Source organism: Carassius auratus, chromosome 4 (assembly GCF_003368295.1).
Source record: "Carassius auratus strain Wakin chromosome 4, ASM336829v1, whole genome shotgun sequence".
Taxonomy (NCBI): Eukaryota; Metazoa; Chordata; class Actinopteri; order Cypriniformes; family Cyprinidae; genus Carassius; species Carassius auratus.
This window is the reverse complement of record NC_039246.1, coordinates 3,261,682-3,284,135: the sequence shown is the minus strand read 5'-3', so window position 1 is coordinate 3,284,135 and position 22,454 is coordinate 3,261,682. Positions and strand designations below refer to the sequence as shown.

Sequence of the window (22,454 nt, the reverse complement as noted above, 5' to 3'; positions counted from 1 at the left end):
TATCTATCTGTTTCTATCTATCTATCTATCTATCTAATACTTCTATCTATCTATCCTAACAACATGCTAATCATGCTAAAATCATGCTAGCAACATGCTAGAAACATACTTGCAACATGCTAGAAACAATGCTAGCAACATGCTAGTCGCATGCTAATCATGCTAGAAACATGCTAGCAACATGCTAATCATACTAAAACCATGCTAGCAACATGTTAGTTGCATGCTAGTCATGTTAGAAACATGATAACAACATGCTAATCATGCTAGCAACATGCTTATCATGCTAGCAACTTGCGAGTCACTTGCTACTCATGCTAGAAGCAAGCTAGCAAAATGCTAATCATGCTAGAAACATGCTAGCAACATGCTAATCATACTAAAACCATGCTAGCAACATGTTAGTTGCATGCTAGTCATGTTAGAAACATGATAACAACATGCTAATCATGCTAACAACATGCTTATCATGCTAGCAACTTGCTAGTCACTTGCTACTCATGCTAGAAGCAAGCTAGCAAAATGCTAATCATGCTAGAAAACATGCTAGCAACATGCTAATCATGGTAAAATCATGTTAGCTACATGCTAATCGCATGCTTATCATGCTACAAACATGTTAACAACATGTTAATCATGCTTAAATCATGCTAGTAACATGCTAATCATGTTAGAAAAATGCTAATCATTCTAAAATCATGCTAGCAAACATGATAGTCGCATTTAATCATGCTAGAAACATGGTAGCGAAATGCTAGAGACATGCTAATAATGCTAGCGACCTGCTAGCAACATGCTAATCATGCAAGAAACATGCTGCCAACATGTTAATCATGCTAAAATCATGCTAGGAACATGCTAGCCGCATGCTAGTCATGCTAGAAACATGTTAAAAACATGTTAATCATGATAAAATCATGCTAGCAAACATGCTTGTCGCATGCTGGTAATGTTAGCAACATACTAGCAACATGTTATTCATGCTAGAAACATGCTAGCATCATGCTAGCAAACATGAGCATCATGCTAGAAACATGCTAATCATGCTAAAATCATGTTAATAATGCTAGTAAACATGTTTGTTGCATGCTAGTCATGCTAGCAACATCCTAGCAACATGTTAATCATGTTAGAAACATGTTAACGTCATGCTAGCAAAATGCGAATCATGGTAAAATCATGCTAGCAACATGTTAGTCGCATGCAATCATGCTAGAAACATTCTAGCAACATGCTAGTCATGCTAGAAAAATGCTAACAGCATGCAAATCATGCTATAAACATGCAAACAACATGCTTATGCTAAAAACATGTTAGTCATATGCTAGTAATGCTAGAAACATGCTAATCATGCTAACAACATATTAGCGACATGCTAGGAACTTGCTAATCATGCTAGCAACATGGGTAGTCACTTGCTAGTTATGTTAGCGACATGTTAGCAACATGCTAATCATGCTATAAACATGCTAGTCACATGTTAATCATGCTAAAAACATGCTAATCATGCTAGCAACATGTTAGTCACATGCTAATCATGCTAGAAACATGCTAGATTCATGCTAGTAACTTGTTAATCATGCTAGCAACATGGCTAGTCACTTGCTAATTATGCTAGCGACATGCTAAATACCTTGTTAATCATGCTAAGTACATGCTAGTCACTTGCTAATAATGCTAGCAACATGTTAGTTGCATGCTAACCATGCTAGAAACATGCTAGATACATGCTAGTAACTTGCTAATCATGCTAGCAACATGGCTAGTCACTTGCTAATTATGCTAGCGACATGTTATATACCTTGTTAATCATGCTAAGTACATGCTAGTCACTTGCTAATAATGCTAGCAAGTTTGCTAATCATGGTAATGACATGGTAGTCACTTGCTTGTAATGCTAGCAATATGTTAATCACTGCCTTTTTTAAACTTCTTAGACTTAAATCTTTTTAAACTTTTCAAACTTTTCACATTTTCAAACTTTTCAAACTTTTCACATTTTCAAACTTTTCAAACTTTTCAAACTTTCTAAACTTTCCAAACTTTCTGGTCAGGCTTTCTCAAGCCAACTTAAAGTTTGTCTTGACAAACTTTTTTATCTAGTTACCTCAATGTAATTGCAAGACACTGTTTGGGTTCGATGGCTGCTCGATAATTCGTTGACTGCCTTGTGAGCTCTGGTCCAACAACAGAAAAAAGTTAGTCCATTTGCTCAGCACTCATACGGAAATATGTCAGATGACGGTCTTTATCCAGGCGCAGTTCCACGACAAGATTGTTAAAAGCACCAAACAGTCTCCTGCGCGGGTTGATTGGATGAACCCACAATCTTTTATGCATCCTTCTACGAAACTTTCTGAACAAAAGGTAAAGTGCGATGATTCTTCTTCTGTCTACAACACGTTCTAAAGGGAATTAAAACAAAATGTTAACATACGTTCAACCGTAAAGTAGACTATGAACAATGATTTTAGATAAAACAAAGGCTTCCAGGTATTATAAATATTCTACAAGTTATAATGTATAAAAACAAAAATAGTGAAAGAACTTAGCCATTGTTTGAAATGGTTATATAGGGCTTGGGCGTCATGACGTCATTACTTGGCGTGTCCACCACGTTGACAGCCTCCTTTACTGCTACTCGGGCTACTGCGCAGTGTTTAGACATACTCCCTCTCATCCATGTGTCTTAATTTGATTAATTACATTTGAATTAATTACAAAACATATAATCGCCATGGGGAAAATAAAATGAGAATGGATTAACTTTACACCGCTTTCCTTCTTGGAGGCGCGACTGAGACCATAACATTTGAATATTCATTTATATAGCTTAGGTCAACATTGAAAATAAGGGAAATTTCTTGGGTTACTCATCCAAAATACGGGAAATTTCAACATTCATCTTTTTGTTGCTATCCCTCTGCTGACATAAAAAATTTGAACTACAAAACTGTTGCATTAACTAACGTTAAGCGATTTGTGAAGCTAGGTCTAACGTGACTTTAGTTACAGGTTGGCATGATATCATGCTCTCACAACAACCATGTTATCTTAAAAAGCCCAACATCACGCTAAGGTTGCTTTCAAGTAAGCAAAACGATGCTTTGAAAACAGCTGTTTCGCTGGAAGGGCAAGGAGTAGCAACAGGACAACAACACAGAGACTTGACAGGTCCGATTGAAGAGCTAACGGGATATTTCACAGGAAAATACCCATCCATTTGTGAACTGTACATGACACTTCAATGACTTGTAGCTTCGGAACTATTCTGAAGTATGGGCGCTCACAAAACAAACAAGGTAGCCGAAGATATCTATTATGCAAAAGTGCAGCAGCAAGTCTCCGTCGGTACTCCACTATTTGTTGGGAATTTCATATGATCCAAACCGTTAATAGTGCCGATTTTGTCCACATACCGGTCCCTGGCATCCATATTTAGCGTATCCATATAAATCCCACAACCTTTTCACGATTTTACCTTTCTCCTAACTCTGCTTCTTCTCGTTCGACTTGATGTATGTTTACATTCGCGAGGCTGCCAGCTGGACCGCCATGTCCCAGAATGCAACGCGTAAACATTTTACTTTAAATATCTAAGTAAACTTAGTCTATCTCAATCGTAATACACATAAAAAAGTGTCAAGCACCAAAAGCAGTCCATATTAAATCTATAAGTTGCTTTAAATTGAAAAATAAATGTTTATGGTATCTATTTATTTACTATCATTAAGGACCTAATACATTAAAGTACACACCCACACACACACTAACTCCTATCCTGTCCCACCCACTTCTTAAAAGTTAACTACCCCACTGAGAAAGACCCATTTCTTAACACTGTGAAGCAAAGCTGACTTCTGTCTTATTTATCGGTGAGTCCAGAATGTTCTTCTCATGATATGATTCTGTCATATTAACTATGTGTGTGTTCTGTGTTTGCTATTTAAGTCGAGTTGATTGTGAGGTTTTACTAATGAATGGCTAACATTTATCATAACATTTATTTATGAATCCATGATTCACATCGAAGTCAATATAGTAGACAGTAAATTAAGTTATGGAGAGAGATTTCTCTCTTCATCTTCTTTTACCCGTTAGATTGGACGCTCGTTTGTAAATGTGTCTTTCTGCTATTTGTAACTGTACAGAAACAGCTCGTTTTGCTCCTTAATATTTCAAGCTGGTTTTTTCTTATCACATTAATAGCATGCATTATCTTAATGACACTTGTTGGCAGCACAAACAGTTGTACAGTTTCCAGTTCTCTCTCTACAGCGGACAGAAGTCTTGCTCAATCTCGGGTTTTCCTCTGAACAATGTTTCTCACAGGAAAGTTGTGTCATGACACAAAAATGAGTTGGCAAAGCCATTTGATGGAGAAATAACGAAATGCTCGGGAGTTGGTGTCGATATAGAGTTAGAGACGGTGAATGTGGTTAACAGTTGAGTCGCATGACACGTGAAATAAATCACCATCGTGTTTTAAATCAGAGAGGCTTGATTATGTGCTGGAAATAACGGATGATGTTACGAAACAATCACAGTTATAGACAGATGTAGTGGAGTGAAAACTATTGCATCCAGATGTTTTAGATAACTGTAAAAGTATTCACATTTTCATGTTTTTCTTTATTTAAATATTCAGCTGCAGATCTCAGTTTAAAAGATTCAGTTTGTTTTATTCTATTCCATTCTAATCTATTTGATCAGTTAAAATGCTTCAGTTCATTTTTATATATAATAATAATATAAACCTAATAAATAATTATCCTCAAATATGACACCACAGCTATAGAAACCATAAATATTATACAGAAGTGCAGTGTAGCAGGGCATTGCGTCACAGACAGGTATTTAATGTAGTGAGAATGAATGCAGATACTAAAGGAAGAAATCAAATTAACACAACAGTGACCGCACCTGCGCAACGCACATCAGGGACAAACAACATAAGGACAGTATATTTTAAAAAATCGTTTATTGGCATATTTTTTATGCCTGAAAGTGAGTTTTACTGATACAGCTGATGTCTCTATGAAAATGACCATTGACTACAGTCATTCAACATTACAGTATGAATGAGAGCTATGAATAATAATAGCAATAGTCATAGAATGCATTACAGAGTGCAATGTTTGGATGAGACCAAAATAGAAATGATGTGTTTAAATAAGAAGAGATATGTTTGGAGAAAGGAAAACACTGCATTCCAGCATGAGAACCTTATCCCATCTGGGAAACATGGTGGTGGTAGGATCATGTTTTGGGCCTGTTTTGCTGCATCTGGGCCAGGACAGCTTGCTATCATTGATGGAACAATGAATTATGAATTATGAATTATTCCAGCAAACTCTAAAGGAAGATTTCAGGCCATATGTCCGACGACTGAATCTCAAGAGGAAGTGGGTTATGCAGCAAGACAAGGACCCCAAGCATACAAAGATATTATACCAAAAAATTGTTAAAGAAGAACAAAAGAAACTTCACAGTCCTAGAACTATTGGTGAAAGATCCCACCTTTTGGCTCGTTCGCACCGCAGGAAATAGGAACGGTTTTAGTAGGAATTCTATTTGGGGGAACTAATTAAGCTCCTACTTCAGAGTAGGGTCTCAATAGGAAATGAATTGCCAAAGGCATATGAAACACTGGCTCCCCAGCATTTAAAAACAGATTTACTCCACAAACATGGAAAACAGCAATGACAGGATTTACCAGTTGTCTGCAGTGTTGCGTTCTTTTTCTCAGCTTTGATGATCTGTTACACTGCAAGTCTCTTAGCCCAAATTTTAGCTTGTTTACATTTTCATCTCTGTTATTTCGGAATCCATGACACACAACAAAAACACTGCTCTGATCGCGATGTCCTTAATTCACTGGTTGATGTTTGTAAATGCAGTGAATAAAGACGTTATCGGCTGCTTCAGAGTTCCTGCTGCCGGTGCGAATGCAACCAGGAAAACAGCCCGAGGGGGAAATTGGTTCTCCAGGAACTACCCTGCTGGCTAGTTCCTACATGATGCGAAAACCTCTAAAGTTAATGTTTGTGAATGTCTGAGTCAAAGTCCAGATCTTAATCCAATTGAAATGTTGTAAAAAGGAGCTGAAGCAAGCCGTTTATAGGAGAAAACCCAACAACATCACAGAGCTCAAGTGGTTTTGTAGGAATAGGCTAAAACTCCTACAAGTCATTGTGCAGGACTGATCAGCAGTTACAAGAAACATGACCTGCAGTTATTGATGCAAAAGGGGGTCCCACCAGATACTGAAACCAACGATCCACATACTTTGGCACCGCACAGATTATCACTAGATAATTTTTTCTCAATAAATAAACTAGAAAGAAAATATTTTTGTCTTATTTTTTTATTTTTATTTTTTTGGATTCTCTACTTTTTTGGATTTACTTGTCTACTTTGAGGACTTGTGCGAAAATCTCAATGCTTTGGGTCATATGCAGAACTATAGAAAGCTAATGGGTTCACTAACTTTTAAGCAGCTCTGTGTGTGTGTGTGTGTATATGTTATTCATGAATGTATCTTATAAGTGTCTTTGGAAAGAGCATCTTCTAAATGCATTACAGTAAATGATGTAGATTAAGTTAAACATGAGCTGTTGAGCTTTTTTATAATCATATTGTTTATGATTTACTATGATTGTGTACAGGTCTGTTTTAGAAACCAGGATGTCTCACACTGTCATACCCATGAACTCTTCAACACTCGTCATTCAGCTGCAACCAGCAACACAAACAGCACCGGTGACGATGGACCCAAATGCTCCTGGGACGACGGGAGCTTCACCTCTTCATGGACTTCAGGCATTTCTGAAAGGACAACCAAAAGCCCTTGGGGTGAGAAATGTCTCAGAAACTCAAATATATGACCCTGGACCACAAAACCAGTCTTAAGGTTAAGGGTATATTTGTAGCAATAGCCAAATATACTTTGTATGTGTCAAAATGATATTTTTTTCTTTTACATTAAAAATCATTACAATATTAAATAAAGATAATGTTCCATTGTCTTGGTGGCAGTGCAGGAAAGACACCAGTATAAGATCAGGTTTATCAGTTACAGAGTAAAATAGTAAAGATTACAGTGTGTCAGTCACAGAGAAGAATGTTGTAGGAGCTGCAAACAATCAAAAAATGTGAAGTATCCAATCTTGCACATCCACAAAAACAAGGACATTCATACAATCATAATTCCACACTTGCTAAATATATTTTTGGGGATTTTTTTTAGTAAAATCATAAGTCCATAACTACAGCAGCCATATTGTATATTTAATATTTTCCCACTTTATGAAAGACTCTCATGCTACTCACACTTCTTTTTGTGCCCCACAGACGGTCCAGATAATGATCGGTGTGATGACTTTCCTGTTTGGCATTGTGTCTACAGTTTATATTGAACCCATCTTTGTCTATACTGGTGTTACTTACTGGGGATCTCTCGTTGTAAGAAACGGTCTCAGGTTACGTATGTAACCATAGTTCCCTGAGTAGGGAACGAGACACTGCGTCCTCTAGGGGGCGCTTTGGGGAACACCTCGTCGTGACCCGTGTCTGAAGCATACAATGAAAAAACACCAACTTGTTGGCCGTCGACAGCCTCCGACGTCACTACCGGCGCGACTATAAATCAGCACCGGGAGAGCACGTCATTATCTTCTTCGTCTGAAGCTTGCGTCCGAAGCATGGCAGAGAGCTAGAGGACGCAGTGTCTCGTTCCCTACTCAGGGAACTATGGTTACATACGTAACCTGAGACCGTTCCCTTTCGAGGGAACTTCGAACTGCGTCCTCTAGGGGGCGCTTTGGGGAACAGTATACCCACGCCGCCATGCTGAGGGGAATGCAGGCCAGAATCATGGCGAGCAATAAGTACCAACTCTACCATTACTATGGGAGTTGCCCCTGGGACGTTTAGACGGCTGTCTGTGACAGTACCCCTTATGGCCAAAAGGCCTAAGCTACATACCCAACTTAATTGTTAGGGCCTCGGCCCAGGGTAGAGCTGAAGGCTTGGAATCAGGAAAGATTCCTTTAAAAGGGATACGGCTAAGAACCTAGCATTTGTACCAAGTCCTGCCTGTCACACAGGGGCTACCGCTAGCTTACGCATAAGCTTGCTGAAAGAGCTGTCTCAACAGTTCTCTAGTAGCAACACCCTGTTTAGATAGGTATCCGAGGATACATAGGTGGAGTGGCGCCCAAGATGAATGGGGCTTTTACCAACTCAAGAAAGGGCACGAAGCAACCGCGCAAAGCCCTCACCATATAGGATTTTAGAAAGAACACAGAATACTAGCGTGCAAACTTACCACAGTGTGGATTTCAGAAAATGTGCAAAGACTACACGTGCACACTTACCATAGCATGGATTTTCAAATACTGTTCTAAGGAGGGGCTCTCGTGGCACTCGGATAGAGCAGCTCATAGATGGAATGTTGCATCTTAAAACAGTATGATTGAGAGTCATCAACTCGATCTATGGAAACAATACTGGAGCGCTCTGGGAAAAAAAACAGAGAACTCCGTCTCGTACGAGAGGAGAACTCCGAGCTCAGAGTAGCGCACTCATAGGTGACCCATTTTTTGGAAAAAGGGGAGCGCTGCTAAATTACCACGAGAATCAATAGCCCCTCATGTTGAGAAAAGCGATGCTTGAGGTGTATAAACAAATACACACTGGCTGAATGGAGCCCAAGGAACCAAGGTCTAATCATCTCAAGAAAGGGAACGAAGCGTTACCCCTCATCGTACAAGATTTCAGAAAGTTTCCAGAGTCTTGCATGCAAACTTACCACTTGTGGATTTTTAGAAAGTGTGTTCACATACACACTGACCACCATGTGGTTTTGAGAAAGTACACAAAGCTTAGCGTGTGTACTTAAAGGTTCCTAAGCATCGTAGAGGAGCTGAATCTCACGGGAGAGGCAAGCTCAATTTTACAAACCTCGGGTGAGGGGAGCATCACCTGAGGCAGCATATACAAGAAGACTTCTGTAACTGCCACCTCCACTTCCCGGTAGATACGACAGCACCCCTAAGCGGCCAGGAGACCCCTCGGGGTGACCTGGCCAGACATCCATGAAATTCCCTGCAGTGCTGTGCCAGGCCTGATGATCAAGGAGGCTCCCTCAGAAACCTGTGATCTCAGCCGCCTAATACCGGAACATGAAGCCGGATGGCTGCTGCTGACAAATGTTTAGTAAACACTGTAACTGAGCACTGCAAAGGAAACTCAGACAGAGTTTATTAGTAGACACGTAACCACCAGCAATTAAAGACACATAAGTATATACAGAGAGGGTTACATGTACTCACTCACCCTCCTACGCCGGAGCCCCGCTCAAGGGGTACCTCCTTTTAACCTGGACCATCAGTTTCAGGTTGGTTGCTATGGACATAGAACCATAAAAAAATATTATAGGTCCAGCATAGGAGACTGTTATGCGAGAGGTTTCCACCTAAACCTCGATCAGGTGGAGAGCTGGTGGTTACAGGGGAATTAGGAAGGGGAGTATAAAAGCAGAAGTTAACCTTTCTAAGTCGATTAACGCATATACGCGTTTGTCTTTTCTTTTAGTAGATACCTCGGTATCATTCTGATTTGGACGAGAACGCTGCCTCGTCTAGATCATACCTCTTAGGTTCTGCTTACCTCCTCATGACCCACGATTCCTCTAACCTCTGCCCGCAGGTGGGGGAGGAGCGCGAGTTGCGACACTAGCCTTCTGTGCCCATCTTTGATCCTCAGAACGAGACAGGCCAGGACCCCTATGTTGTTTGGGCTCAGACCTGGACCTTCGTGGGACGAAGGATCTGAAAGCAGCAGAGCGCGCCTTCGTCTCCCTGAACTTTTCAAATCGCCGCCTCAACGGAAATACCGAAAAGTTCAGAAGGCGAAACCTGAGCATCGGGCAGAAAGCATTTTCTTTCCTCCCGATGTCTGTTCATCCACAGATGTCTCTCCGCTGCCACCATGGCCGCCATAGTCCTGCCCCATGGCGGAGGCGGCCTGCTTGGTAGCATGGAGAGAGATCCATGGTGTGGCGCAGCTCAGCTACCAGATCGGAAAAAGGCCCCAGCCTCTATCCAGGTCTCTTAGCAGATCAGTCTGATATGCTTGAAGCACCAGCATTGTGTGTAATAAAGCCTCAGCCTGACCTGCTACTGCGTATGCCTTGCCATTTAAGCGAGATGATTTTCTGAAGGGGCTTAGATGGCAAGGAGGGAGAATAAGAGAGGAGGTTTCCCCTGCAGAAAGAAAACATTTTTCACATATAAAAATTTATAAATTATTTATAAAATTTTTAGCTCTTTCTACAGGGGCATTCCCTCCTAGCCGCTTTCACGCATCACCTCGATGTCGGCAGATTACTTTAATGCCGAAACCGATGGATGCAAAAAAAAAAAAAAAAAAAAAAACGGCATCTTTCATTTCTTTTTAATCTCTGTATGGAGATCATGCACAAATGAAAGGCTTACCTGAGCTGGAGGGTTATGGTCAAAAGGTAATTTTCGCTCAATAACCTCCAACAGCTCTACATACGCAGGGCAGGAGAATTGAGAAGGCTCAGCCTCAGCTTCTTCACCATCCTCAAATATCTCCTGCTTTTCCTGGGTAAAAACCCAGCAGAGCACTAACCTCAGTATGAGAAAGTGTTAAAAATATAACATCATCCTCCCAAGGCTCTCTCTCGTCCGCCGCCCCTTTTTTCTTTTTTTTTTTTACGATCTCGAAAGGGAAAGTCCCTCTTTAAACCATTCAGACAGATCCATATGTATTCTCACGAGCTCATTTTCTTTCCTGCCTCAGCGTGGACAGATCCTGAACCGCGGGAAGCAGATGGCTTGCCTTTTTTTTTTTTTTTTTTAGAAGAGAGACGAACGAGAGCGGAGCTTTTTCCATTGAAAAAACGCTCATAGTGCACGCAGATTGCCTCCTCAAAGACATCGCGTGCGTGCTCTTCACCCAAACAAATGACGCAAAGATCGCGTGTGTCATCGGGTGTCAAATAACGCCGACACGGATGCACACATCGTCTAAACGCTTGCTAGTTGTCGCCATGATAAACAGAGAAAGATCGCCCTTACCGGTTCTTTCAGATGCACGCTTCAAACAAAACAGTCAGTTGAAGATGAAGAAGATAATGACGTGCTCTCCCGGTGCTGATTTATAGTCGCGCCGGTAGTGACGTCGGAGGCTGTCGACGGCCAACAAGTTGGTGTTTTTTCATTGTATGCTTCAGACACGGGTCACGACGAGGTGTTCCCCAAAGCGCCCCCTAGAGGACGCAGTTCGAAGTTCCCTCGAAAGGGAACTACTATACAACTAAGTTTTCTGTCTTTTATAAAACAAAGCTACATATTCAGACAAAAGCTTTAATTTTGTCCTTTCTCTCTCTTCTCAGTACATTGCCGCAGGTTCACTCTGCATTGCTGCAGAAAACAAAATTAAGTCTCCCTCCAGTTTGTGTTTGGTATGTACACAACACTTATTTTTGGGGTCTAAGCTGCAGCTAAAAGTACAGAAATAGTGTCCTGTTGTGATTGTACTGATTTTTTTTATCATGGTACACTTGTAGCTTCACACGGGAGTCAGTCTGCAGTTGCGGCTCTGTAATTAACATGAAGATTTGTGTTGCGTCTTATAATGCGCACTGACTGCGTGTTGGCCACAGTGATACTGATAAATCACGCCGTGTCGTTGTGGACAAATTTATGGAGAGATGTGACATTTTGTGTGTTCAGGAGACGTTCCTTGCTAAACAAGAACTGGATGGATTAAATTCCCTGCATAGTAACTTTCATGGAACGGGTGAATCAACAACAGACTTAAGTGCTAAAGTTGTCCGGGGGCGAATTCCTGGGGGGGTTGCTACGTTGTGGAATAAAAAAGTATGATCATTTGGTCAGTGTTATAAGATTGGGAGTTGATTGGGCCATTGGTATTGAGCTGTGTTGTAATGACAGGAAGATAATAATTTTGAATGTTTATATGCCATATGAGTGCATATTTAATGAGGATTAGTACCTCAGTAGATTGGCATTCATTATGTCTTTTATTCAGGATAATTCATCCACCTGCATATATGTTTTAGGTGACATGAATGCTGACATCACTGGCATGGAAGCTGCAAAATAATAATGTTAATGATTTCTGGAAAGAAATTAAAACTATTAATAATTGCAAAATATCTCTTCCGTCTAATATAGATGGTGTGAGTGGTCCTGATGAAATTTCACAGTTATGGCGGAAACATTATTGTGAACTACTAAACTGTGTAAAAAGTAATCTGTTTGTGGTGGATAATGTGGAGTATAATGATGATGTTGTTATTACTTCTTCTGAATTCAATGAAGCAATATTGAAGCTAAGGGATAATAAGGCATGTGGTCCGGATCATATTACAGCTGAACATCTTAAACTTGCCAGTAAGAAACTGTGTCCTCTGGTGGCTATGTGCTACACAGGGTTTTTTGTACATGGGGAGTTACCTGATTCTATGCTGTCTGTTGAGCTGGTACCTGTTATCAAGGATAAAGTGGGGAAGCTGAATAGCTCAGATAACTATAGGCCAATAGCTTTGGCCAATGTTATGTCAGAAGTGTTGGAGACAGTTGTTCTGTGTAGACTTGAGAGGTACGTCCTGTCTACAGGTAATCAATTTGGTTTTAAACGAAAGCATGGTACTGATTTATGTATTTTTGCACTAAAGGAAATTTTAGATAGATATAATAAACAAAATTCCACAATGTTCTTGTGCTTCATTGATGCCTCTAAAGCATTTGACAGTGTTAATCATCAAAAAATGTTTTTAAATTGATTAAAAGTGGGGTACCTGGTTTTTTGATTAGAATCTTGGTCTATTGGTATTCTCATCAGACAATGAGAGTTAAATGGGGGAGTGTAACAACGGCTCCCTTTAAAGTGACCAATGGGGCTCGACAGGGTGGAATTCTGTCTCCTTTTCTTTTTAATGTGTATATGAATGATTTGTCTATGATTTTAAATGCTTGCGGTACAGGTTGTAGCGAAGATTGTAGCGAAGCGAACATGTTGTGTCGTAAGTTTAGTATGTGCTCTGTCCCTGTGAAGATTTCACTCTTTAGAACATAACATTTAGATTTATGGGTAGGGTGTCTAAGTCAAAAAATGACCTAATTGCTGTTTTGGCTAACCCTAGATGAAGTTCTGTAAGATTTTCGTCCAGACTGTGGAACCATTGGTGTACATGTCTGTATGTTAGACACTGAACACTGTGCAGGGTCTATTTTTACTTGTATATTTATTATTTTATTTTTTTCTATGTATGTGTTTTTGTATTGTACTATGGATCCCTCTCGGTCTGGAAATAAAGTTTATTATTATATCTCGGAAGTATTTCAATTCCGTCTAAATAAATATCTGCCATTTTGAATCTTCTGGGGGAAAATGATGGTAAAAAGTTAACAAACTAATTTTGAATTGAAGAATTATGAAGATAGAAGGCAGAGAATCAAGAGTCAGTATAAACAATCCAAAATCAGACACGGAAGGAACAAACACAGGGAAAGTGCTTGGAAAGGCCAGACAGAACTAAACAAAACTTTGCCCAGACTGAGAGTGATTGTGCTGCTTATATGTGTGTGTGTGTGTGTGTGTGTGTGTGTATTAGCTGCAGGTGTGTGTAATTAGATGCAGGTGTGTGTGTGTGCAATCAGTCCCAGGAATGAGGCAGGATGGGAAATGGAGTTTGAAAAGGGGGATGGAAACAAAAATGCCAGAGTTCTGGATGGAGTGCCCTCAATTGGATTTTATGGGCACTCCAGCTGATGATCGTTACAGGTATACAAACAGGATATTTTGAGATTTCATGCCAAAGTGCATCATAGTTGCACATGTAGGAGGCGCTTCAACTCCTCAACACTGTAACTGTAGGATTGGTAAAGTTGAAAATGAATATGAATCTTCATAATATGAAAATAATAATATGAAATATCAAAATTTCAGCAACTAATAACGTCAAAAGTGCATTTTTATCACACTTCATATACTTTTCTATGTACATCAACATATTAAAAAAAAATTCTTGCTCATTTATTATTCTGTTTTGTGTTTTTTTCTGCCTATAGGTGAATGCTTCACTGGGAATGAACATTTTCAGTACAATAACCGCAGGCATTGCCATTATTGCACTTTCACTAGATTTTGCTTTATGGCGATACCATTACTGCAGCGATTATTCCTGTTATGTAAGGGCAAAGTACGAGGTATGTCATCAACTTTTATATTCACAATTAACATCAAATTGTGTCAAAATGGAAATTTAATTTAATATTTATCATAAGATCACTGTGTGGTCAGTACACAAGCCTTAATCAGCACTCATCTGTTCACTGTTTTTATCTAGCATTTCAGAAGTAGTTTATAGATCATTTATAATACAAGAAGTCATTATACGTTAATTCTACTCAGTCCAACTCAGTCCAGTTTGACTTATTAGGGCCAGATTTACTTACAGCTTGTGCCAGTGCAAACCCTCTTTTGGCATTAAAAAAGACTTGTCAGCATTTACTAAAGACACAATGAAATACTAACAATATAAAAGACAGCTTTTTATGCTGCTAATATTACTGCATTCATGCATTTGCAAGTTTTTTTTCAGGCACAAAATTATTTAAATGAATTGTACAAGATGATTTACTAAGGTTTGTGCTGTCATGCTAATTTGCCTTCTTGGATCCACTTTATTTTAAGTGGCCTTAACTACTATGTACTTACATTTTAATTAATAATTTAGTACAATGTACGTATTGTGTACATACATGTTTTTACATTGTACTTATCTTAAAAAAAATGACATGTAATTACATGTATAATTACACTGTTGACCCATACTTTACACCTTAACCCACCCTTAAACTTACCCATACCTCCAACCCTCTCCCTAACCTTACCCCATCCCACCTCAAAAGCAGCAAAAGTGTTTTACAATACAATATGAACACAATAAGTACATTTTACTTATTTTTTTATGTCAGTACATAGTAGTTAACCCCTTTGCGTGCAAACATCGCTGACGGCCCCAGTTTATTATTGTTTCACTTTCACAGCACATTAAACATCACTGTCTTACTTCATCTGGACAAACTGTGCATCAATGGAAAGTTTAAAGACTCAAGCTTCGATATTTGACCAATATTTTGATAAAACATTGTTGCAGTGACAGATATTTAGTGATTTATGTCAGGAGTGCAAAATAATAAATCCGTATTATGCCACATTTTGAATAGAAATTCACAACTCACTCATATTCAGTCACGTCAAGAGCGGTTTATTTGTGTTCACATAGACTCACTGAACAGCGTCAATAAGGATTTTTAGACCAAAGATGCATATCTGCGGAGATATATGGATATATTTACTGATGTTTACTTCATATTTCTTCAGACAGAATCGTCATTTCTATTCATTTTCCACGGATTTACGCGATCAGATGATAAACAGCCTCTCCCAGCGATCTCTGTGTGCGTGCAGTAGTCACAGCTCGTGCGGTGTGTGACTCAGACTCTGATTGGGTCTTTCAAACGTCAATCTTAGAGTTTCATATCTGGACACCGCCCCATCGTGTCACATGCTTCCTGCACACTTCCTGGTAGTTATCTGGCCAAAACAACACTGAAACACCTCTGTACACACAAAATATCCGAATAATAAACCCGCGATTACGATAGTAAAGCTTGGTATGAGAATTTCTTGAGATCTGGGGCGTTTTTATAAAAAAAATCGAAAATGTACATCGGAAATGCTAACTTGTGCAGCGATGAAAAAGGCTACAAATAACATATTTTCACAACAGTAAACGACCAAATTCCACCCCTGATCGCTAAAGGAAGTTATTATAAACACTCGATCGGGGTTTAAAGTGAGTTTTGAGTAAAAGTGTATTAATAATTTCATAAATTGTCAGATGTAGCTTGATGCTAACGTTAGCACCAATGCTTCTAATAGCAGGTGCTTTTCTTCTTCATAATGCATTTTTGTCTCAATAATTCACGTAAGGTCGTAAGAAAATGTTTTGTTGTATTTTTATAGTAAGACTTTTGATAAATAAGGGCTAAATGCAAAGAGAGACTTAAGTGAGATCGCTGCTTTGTTGCTTTGTAAAGCCTGAAAAACCACAATCAAGGCTAATAAAGGTGGAATAAAAACAAAAGAATAATGATAAAAGAATAATGCGGATAATGTGTCATACTTGGCGGAGGTGTGAAAGAACCGTTTGGTGAGAACAATACAATCATGATTCGGGCAGTTTTCAACAGTGAAACATACACAAAGAGAACAGGAAAGTTTACATGTGAGATCTTACAGAGATGACAAGGGCCATAAATCAATCTGATGAGCCTTCTCTAAAAACACACATGACATGGCCTTAGAAAATATTTCATAAAATTCACAGTTTTACAGATTCGATTATGAAATTTTTTATGAAGTCTTGGAAGACTTGTGGCCTTAGCTACACTGTGTTTTCAAACTCATTTCCTACATCAACATTTTTTTAAATACATTTAAAACATATGTTTTTAATATTTTTATTTTTGTTTTTATGTTTGAGCTTATATATCTCTATTATCATAACAGTCTGAGTGATTCTGATTCCTGAACAGTAAACTTTAAAGTGTCAGCTTTGTGAACAAAGGTTGGTTATGTATCTAGTGAGAAAGAATCATGAGCAGAAACCTTTTTATTTTGGGTATGTAATTTCGGTCTCCATGCCAAAAAAGGGGGGTTACTAGTAAGGGGTTAAAGCCACCTAATATAAAGTGGGACCGTCTTCTTTAGTAAATCTAGCCCTAAAATGTTAATATTACTATGAAAACTTCACGGATGTAAGATTCTGGACTAGGGATGCATCGATCCGATACTCAGGATCAGTATCGGCTCCGATACTTGCATTTTCTGTGGATCGGGTATCGGTCAGATGAGACCGATCCAAATATGATACTGTGCGTATAGAATTCGGTGTTATTACTGAGCTCCACGAAAGGCACAAAAACATTATAAAGCACAAAACATTTAAGAGAACCTATTTCATGTGTTCTGAAGCTGTTCCATAGTTCCATGTTAGGTATAGATTAATATTGAAGTCATTAAAAGTAATTCCGTTACGCAAACAAATAATTTGATTTAACCAGTTCTTCTAAATGAACTGGTTGAAGCAGTTCACCAAATCGGATTGAATCGTGTTCACGTCTCCAGTAAGCATTAATCCACAAATCACTTAAATTATTCACTTTTTTTAATGTGGCTAACACTCCCTCTGAGTCAAAATAAACCAATATCCCGGAGTAATTAATTTAATTAAACAGTTTACTGACTGAACTGCTGTGAAGAGAGAACTGACAATGAACTTGAGCCGAGCTGCTTGTGTGTTGTACTAACTGTTCTCTGTGGACTCGGAGGACTGCAAATCTGCACACTGTGACTCTGTGTTGTTTCAAGCTCATCATTCTGTACACAGGATGTGTATAAGCGCTCTGTATTTGTACCTTTAGTATTATAATAAATGCCAATGCCTAGAGGTACAGGGGTTTTCTATTATTTGGGCTGATAGATCTGCCTGTCAGGGTTCTGTCACTTCAGTCTAGTGGTTTTCATGTTTTGTGACAGAGCCCTGATACTCTCCTCCTGTCATTGTTTTCATGTGAGTGCGCGGCTTCGAGACCGCTCGAGCTGTGCGCTCTTGTCTGCGTGTCCTGTTTCATGTTGGAGCGTGGTGTTCGGATCCCGGCACTCATGTCTTGCTGAGTTTCGGTTTCGTGTCGGGGACCGAGCACTCGCGCTCCATGTTCTGTTTTATTGTGGCATTGTTGCACACAGCTCGAGTTATCGGCTGTGTGCTTGTTATATTTTGTCTTGTGCTGTCGCACGCAGCTTAGTTTTTACTGGCTGCGTGCTGTCTTGTGTGAACACGCGGGTTATGAGCTTGCTCGTTAGCTGCGTGTTTGTGTGAACGCGCGGCGTATGAGCTTGCTCATTAGCTGCGTATTTGTGTCCAATTCAAGCACATGGTTTGCGATTGGTTTGCTGGCCATGTGCTTGTGTTTTTTGTTTTGTGTGAGCACATGGCTTTTGTCTTAGTCCCTACGTGCCATGTGCTCTCGTCAATTGTCTTGACCCCACCCATCTTGTTACCTGATTATTGATGTAATTCTCCCCACAGGTGTTCCTTCGTTACCCTCCTTATTAGCTCCCTATTTATTGTCCTTGTGTTTGCAGTCTGGTTGCTCGTTCGTCGTCTAATATTTGTCGGTGTATGCCTTGCCTTGCCTTGCCTTGCCTTGCCTTGCCTTGCCCTGCCTTGCCTTGCCTTGCCTTGCCCTGCCTTGCCTTGCCTTGCCTTGCCTTGCCCTGCCTTGCCAGTCAGGTTTGTCTGTTCTCCCCCACGGGGTAGTTTTTGTTTGTTTGTTTTATTTTTATTGCTATTAAAGAGCCCTTCTCTCTGCATCCTTGAGTCCTCGCCTCATCCCTCTACCCAAACCCTGACACTGCCACCTCAGGGAAGATTTGGGGCGGTGGCTTCTGTGTGTTTGTAAATGACCAATGGTACAGCCAAACAACAGTTAAATCCACATTATGCACTTCGGATATTGAACTTTTATGTCTTAGTCTAAGGCCTTTTTATCTCCCAGGAGATTTCGGGAATATTTTAAGTAGTGTTGTCTACATTCCTCCATCGGGCAAGGCAGCAAAAGCTGCGGGCATTATAAGAGACTGTATCCAAACACACCTCCATACACCAGGAGCGCCGGTTCTGGTACTTGGTGATTTTAACCATTGTAAATTGGAGACAGATCTCTCCGGTTATGAACAGTATGTAAGAGTCAACACACAAGATAAAAATGTTTTAGACAAATGCTATGGCAATATAAAAGAAGCTTATTCGTCCAGAATAAGGCCTCCTTTATCGAACTCACTCTGATCACATTACAGTGTTTTTAATCCCAACGTACAAGACTATGCTGAAGAGACACAAACCGGTGACGAAAAGTACGGATTGGGAAGCCTTTCAGAGTGAGGATATTGAGGAAACTACTGTGGTTACTATAGACTATTCTAAATTGTGTGCTGATAATGTGATTCCCAAAAAGACTGTGATTACATATGCCAAATATAAACCTTACATTACGAAGTAGATAAAAGACTGTATTAACAGGAAGAAATGTGCTTTTTATAATCATGACAGACCTAGAGTAAGCAAAATCCGGAAAGAGTTGAATGGTCTATTTAGGGATGCAAGGAAAAAACATAAGGAATTCCTGAAGGACAAACGATGTATGGCCAACCCTAAGTAGTTGTGGGATTCCATCAAATCCATAACTAACATGCAGCCTATCAGGAAAGCTGTTTCAACCCTTGATGACTTACAGATGGCAAATTATTTAAATGACTTTTATTTAAGATTTGAGAAGTGTGGGCATAACTCCAGTAGTGCAGACAATAATGATTTCAGGCCTGTAGCCCTGACACCTGTGATTAAGAAATGTTTTTAAAAATGTTTTATGTCTATGTTAAAAGTAGGACTTGCAGACAAATTAGACCCCTGTCACAGTGTGTCTGGTCTGTGTATCACTGGGTGTCCACTAGAGGTCTCACTTCCCCTTATTGTCACTGTTCATTATTTTCAGCTGTTTCCACTTTCATCGTTTGTACATGTCTTGAAATACCTGGGTTGTTTCTGTCCTTGTTACGGAGTCCTTGTCTAATGTCTATGCGTTTTACAGGTCCGTCAACACTTGCCCTTGTCTTGCCTTGCCTTGCTCTGTGTCCACGTCTTGTTTATGTTTTGTGTTGGATATTCTGGTTTTGACCCTGCCTGGACTGTTTACCCCTTCAGATTTGCCCTATAATAAACTGCTTACCTGCAATTGGATCTCTCCCTGTTTTCTGTGTCGCCTCACGTGACAGAAGGACTCCGTCACCAAGAGAACCAGCGGTATGTCGTTTTCCCGTTCCCCAGCCAAGATGGCAGAGAGGCGCGCCAAATATCTGAGGTTAACCGCCCTCCGCCAAGAGGGCAATGAAGTGGGTGGCCTGGCTCAGGTGTTCTGTTCCCTGGCAGAGGGCATGGGCTACAATGAGGCGGCCTTTAAGGATTATTTTAATGACTGTCTGAATGATCCGTTGCCTCAATGGGAGATGGAGGGGTTGGAGATCCTGGACTTTTGGGGGTTTACGGATTACCTGCACCATCGTGCTCAGTGGGAGGCAACAACCCCATCTGAGTTTCCAGACAAGATGGCCGCCAGCCCAACGCCACAGCACAAGATGGCTGCTGAGCCAGCGCCTCAGCAAAAGATGGCCGCCGACCCAGTGCCACAGCACAAGATGGCCGTCAGCCCAGTGCCAGAGCACAAGTTGGCCGCCAGCCCAGCGCCACAGCTCAAGATGGCCGCCAGCCCAGCGCCACAGCACACGATGGCCGCCAGCTTAGAGCCACAGACCAAGATGGCCGACTCAAAGTCTGAGTCGCCAGTCAAGGTGCCCCCGACTTGCCATCGTAGAGGGCGGAGGAGGAGGGGACAGGCTTCTACCGTTCCTCAAAGCCTGGAGAACGTTCCCGAGCAGGCTGCTGCTGTCCAGGAGGACGTTCCCGAGCGGGCCGCTGCCGTCCAGGGGGACATTCCGGAGCGGGCCGCTGACATCCAGGGGGACGTTCTGGAGCGGGCAGCTGCCATCCAGGGGGACGTTCCGGAGCGGGCCGCTGCCGTCCAGGAGGACGTTTCCGAGCGGACCGCTGCCATCCCCGAGGCGGTGCCCGAGGTGGTACCCGAGGCTGTTCCGGAGGCCGAAACGGTGCCCGATGCTGTTTTGGAGGCCGAAACGGTGCCCGATGCTGTTCCAGAGGTCGAGGCGGTGCCCGATGCTGTTCCAGAGGTCGAGGCGGTGCCCGATGCTGTTCCAGAGGTCGAGGCGGGGGCCGATGCCGTTCCAGAGACCGAGGTGGTGCCCAATTCCGAGGCGGTGCACAATGCTGTTCCGGAGGTCGAGGCGGTGCCCGATGCTGTTCTGGAGGTCGAGGTGGTGCCCGATGCCGAGGCGGTGCCCGAGGTCGTTCCCGATACGGTGCCCAATGCTGTTCTGGAGACCGACGCGGTGACTGATGCTGTTCCGGAGGCTGAGGTGGTGCCCAATGTCGAGGCGGTGCCCGAGGCAGTTCCGGAGGCCGAGGCGGTGTCCGAGGCCGTTCCTGATGCAGTGTCCGAGGCCGCTCCCGATGCCTTGAAAGAGGCGGTGCCCGAGACCGTTCCAGAGACCGTACCCGAAGCCAAAGCGCCTCAGGTCTTCACAGACAGTCCAGAGTCTAGTCCTGTTCCTGTGGACTCTCCGGAGTCGAGTCAGATTCCCGTGGACTTTCCGGAGTAGAGTCAGGTTCCGGTGAACTCTCAGGAGTCGAGTCAGGTTCCGGTGGACTCTCAGGAGTCGAGTCAGGTTCCGGTGGACTCTCAGGAGTCGAGTCAGGTTCCCGTAGACTCTCAGGAGTCGAGTCAGGTTCCGGTGGACTCTCAGGATTCGAGTCGGGTTCCGGTGGACTCTCAGGAGTCGAGTCGGGTTCCGGTGGACTCTCAGGAGTCGAGTCGGGTTCCGGCGGACCCTACGGAGTCGAGTCGGGTTCCGGTGGACCCTCCGGAGTTGAGTCGAGTGCCAGTGGACCCTCCAGAATCGAGTCAGGTGTTTGTGGACCTTCCAGAGCCAGGGCCAGTCACCGATGACCCTCCAGAGCCAAGGCCAGTCACAGATGACCCTCCAGAGCCAAGTCAAGTCACTGGGTGGTCTGCGGCTCCATTCTGGGGGACTCCTGTCTCAACCACGGGGGCGTGTTGGTCATCTGCTCCGCCCTGGGGGACTCCGACGTTGACCACGAGGACGTGGTGGTCATCTGCTCTGCCCTGGGGGACTTTGACGTTGACCACGAGGACGTGGTGGTCGTCCGTTCCGCCCTGGGGAACTCTGGCGGTGACCACGTGAATGTGGTGGTCTTCCGCTCCACCCTGGAGGGCTCTGGCCTTGACCACAAGGTTGGTAATTAACACAAAAAAGACACAGGAAGTTGTACTTGATCCAAAATGTATTGGTGACCATCAATCAGTGGTTATGATTGTGCCCCACAGACGGTCCAGATAATGATCGGTGTGATGACTTTCCTGTTTGGCATTGTGTCTACAGTTTATATTGAACCCATCTTTGTCTATACTGGTGTTACTTACTGGGGATCTCTCGTTGTAAGAAACCACTATACAACTAAGTTTTCTGTCTTTTATAAAACAAAGCTACATATTCAGACAAAAGCTTTAATTTTGTTCTTTCTCTCTCTTCTCAGTACATTTCCGCAGGTTCACTCTGCATTGCTGCAGAAAACAAAATTAAGTCTCCCTCCAGTTTGTGTTTGGTATGTA

At 41.8% G+C, this 22,454-nt stretch overlaps 1 protein-coding gene across 4 annotated transcripts in view; it reads left to right on the top strand.

The window, feature by feature from the left end:
* Positions 1–22,454, top strand: part of LOC113066867 (membrane-spanning 4-domains subfamily A member 8-like) — a 96,482-nt gene that overhangs the window by 57,973 nt on the left and 16,055 nt on the right. Inside the window, exons 1-6 of one of the 4 annotated variants that reach the window (XM_026238955.1) lie at positions 3,790–3,875; positions 6,669–6,855; positions 7,354–7,464; positions 11,426–11,494; positions 14,130–14,267; positions 22,379–22,447. In XM_026238955.1, coding sequence (XP_026094740.1) covers positions 6,688–6,855; positions 7,354–7,464; positions 11,426–11,494; positions 14,130–14,267; positions 22,379–22,447 — 555 coding nt within the window. In that variant the 5' untranslated portion in view covers positions 3,790–3,875; positions 6,669–6,687. Of the gene's footprint in view, positions 1–3,789; positions 3,876–6,668; positions 6,856–7,353; positions 7,465–11,425; positions 11,495–14,129; positions 14,268–22,378; positions 22,448–22,454 lie in introns of those variants that run through there. The other 3 variants (XM_026238972.1, XM_026238963.1, XM_026238981.1) reach the window with 3 other exon arrangements.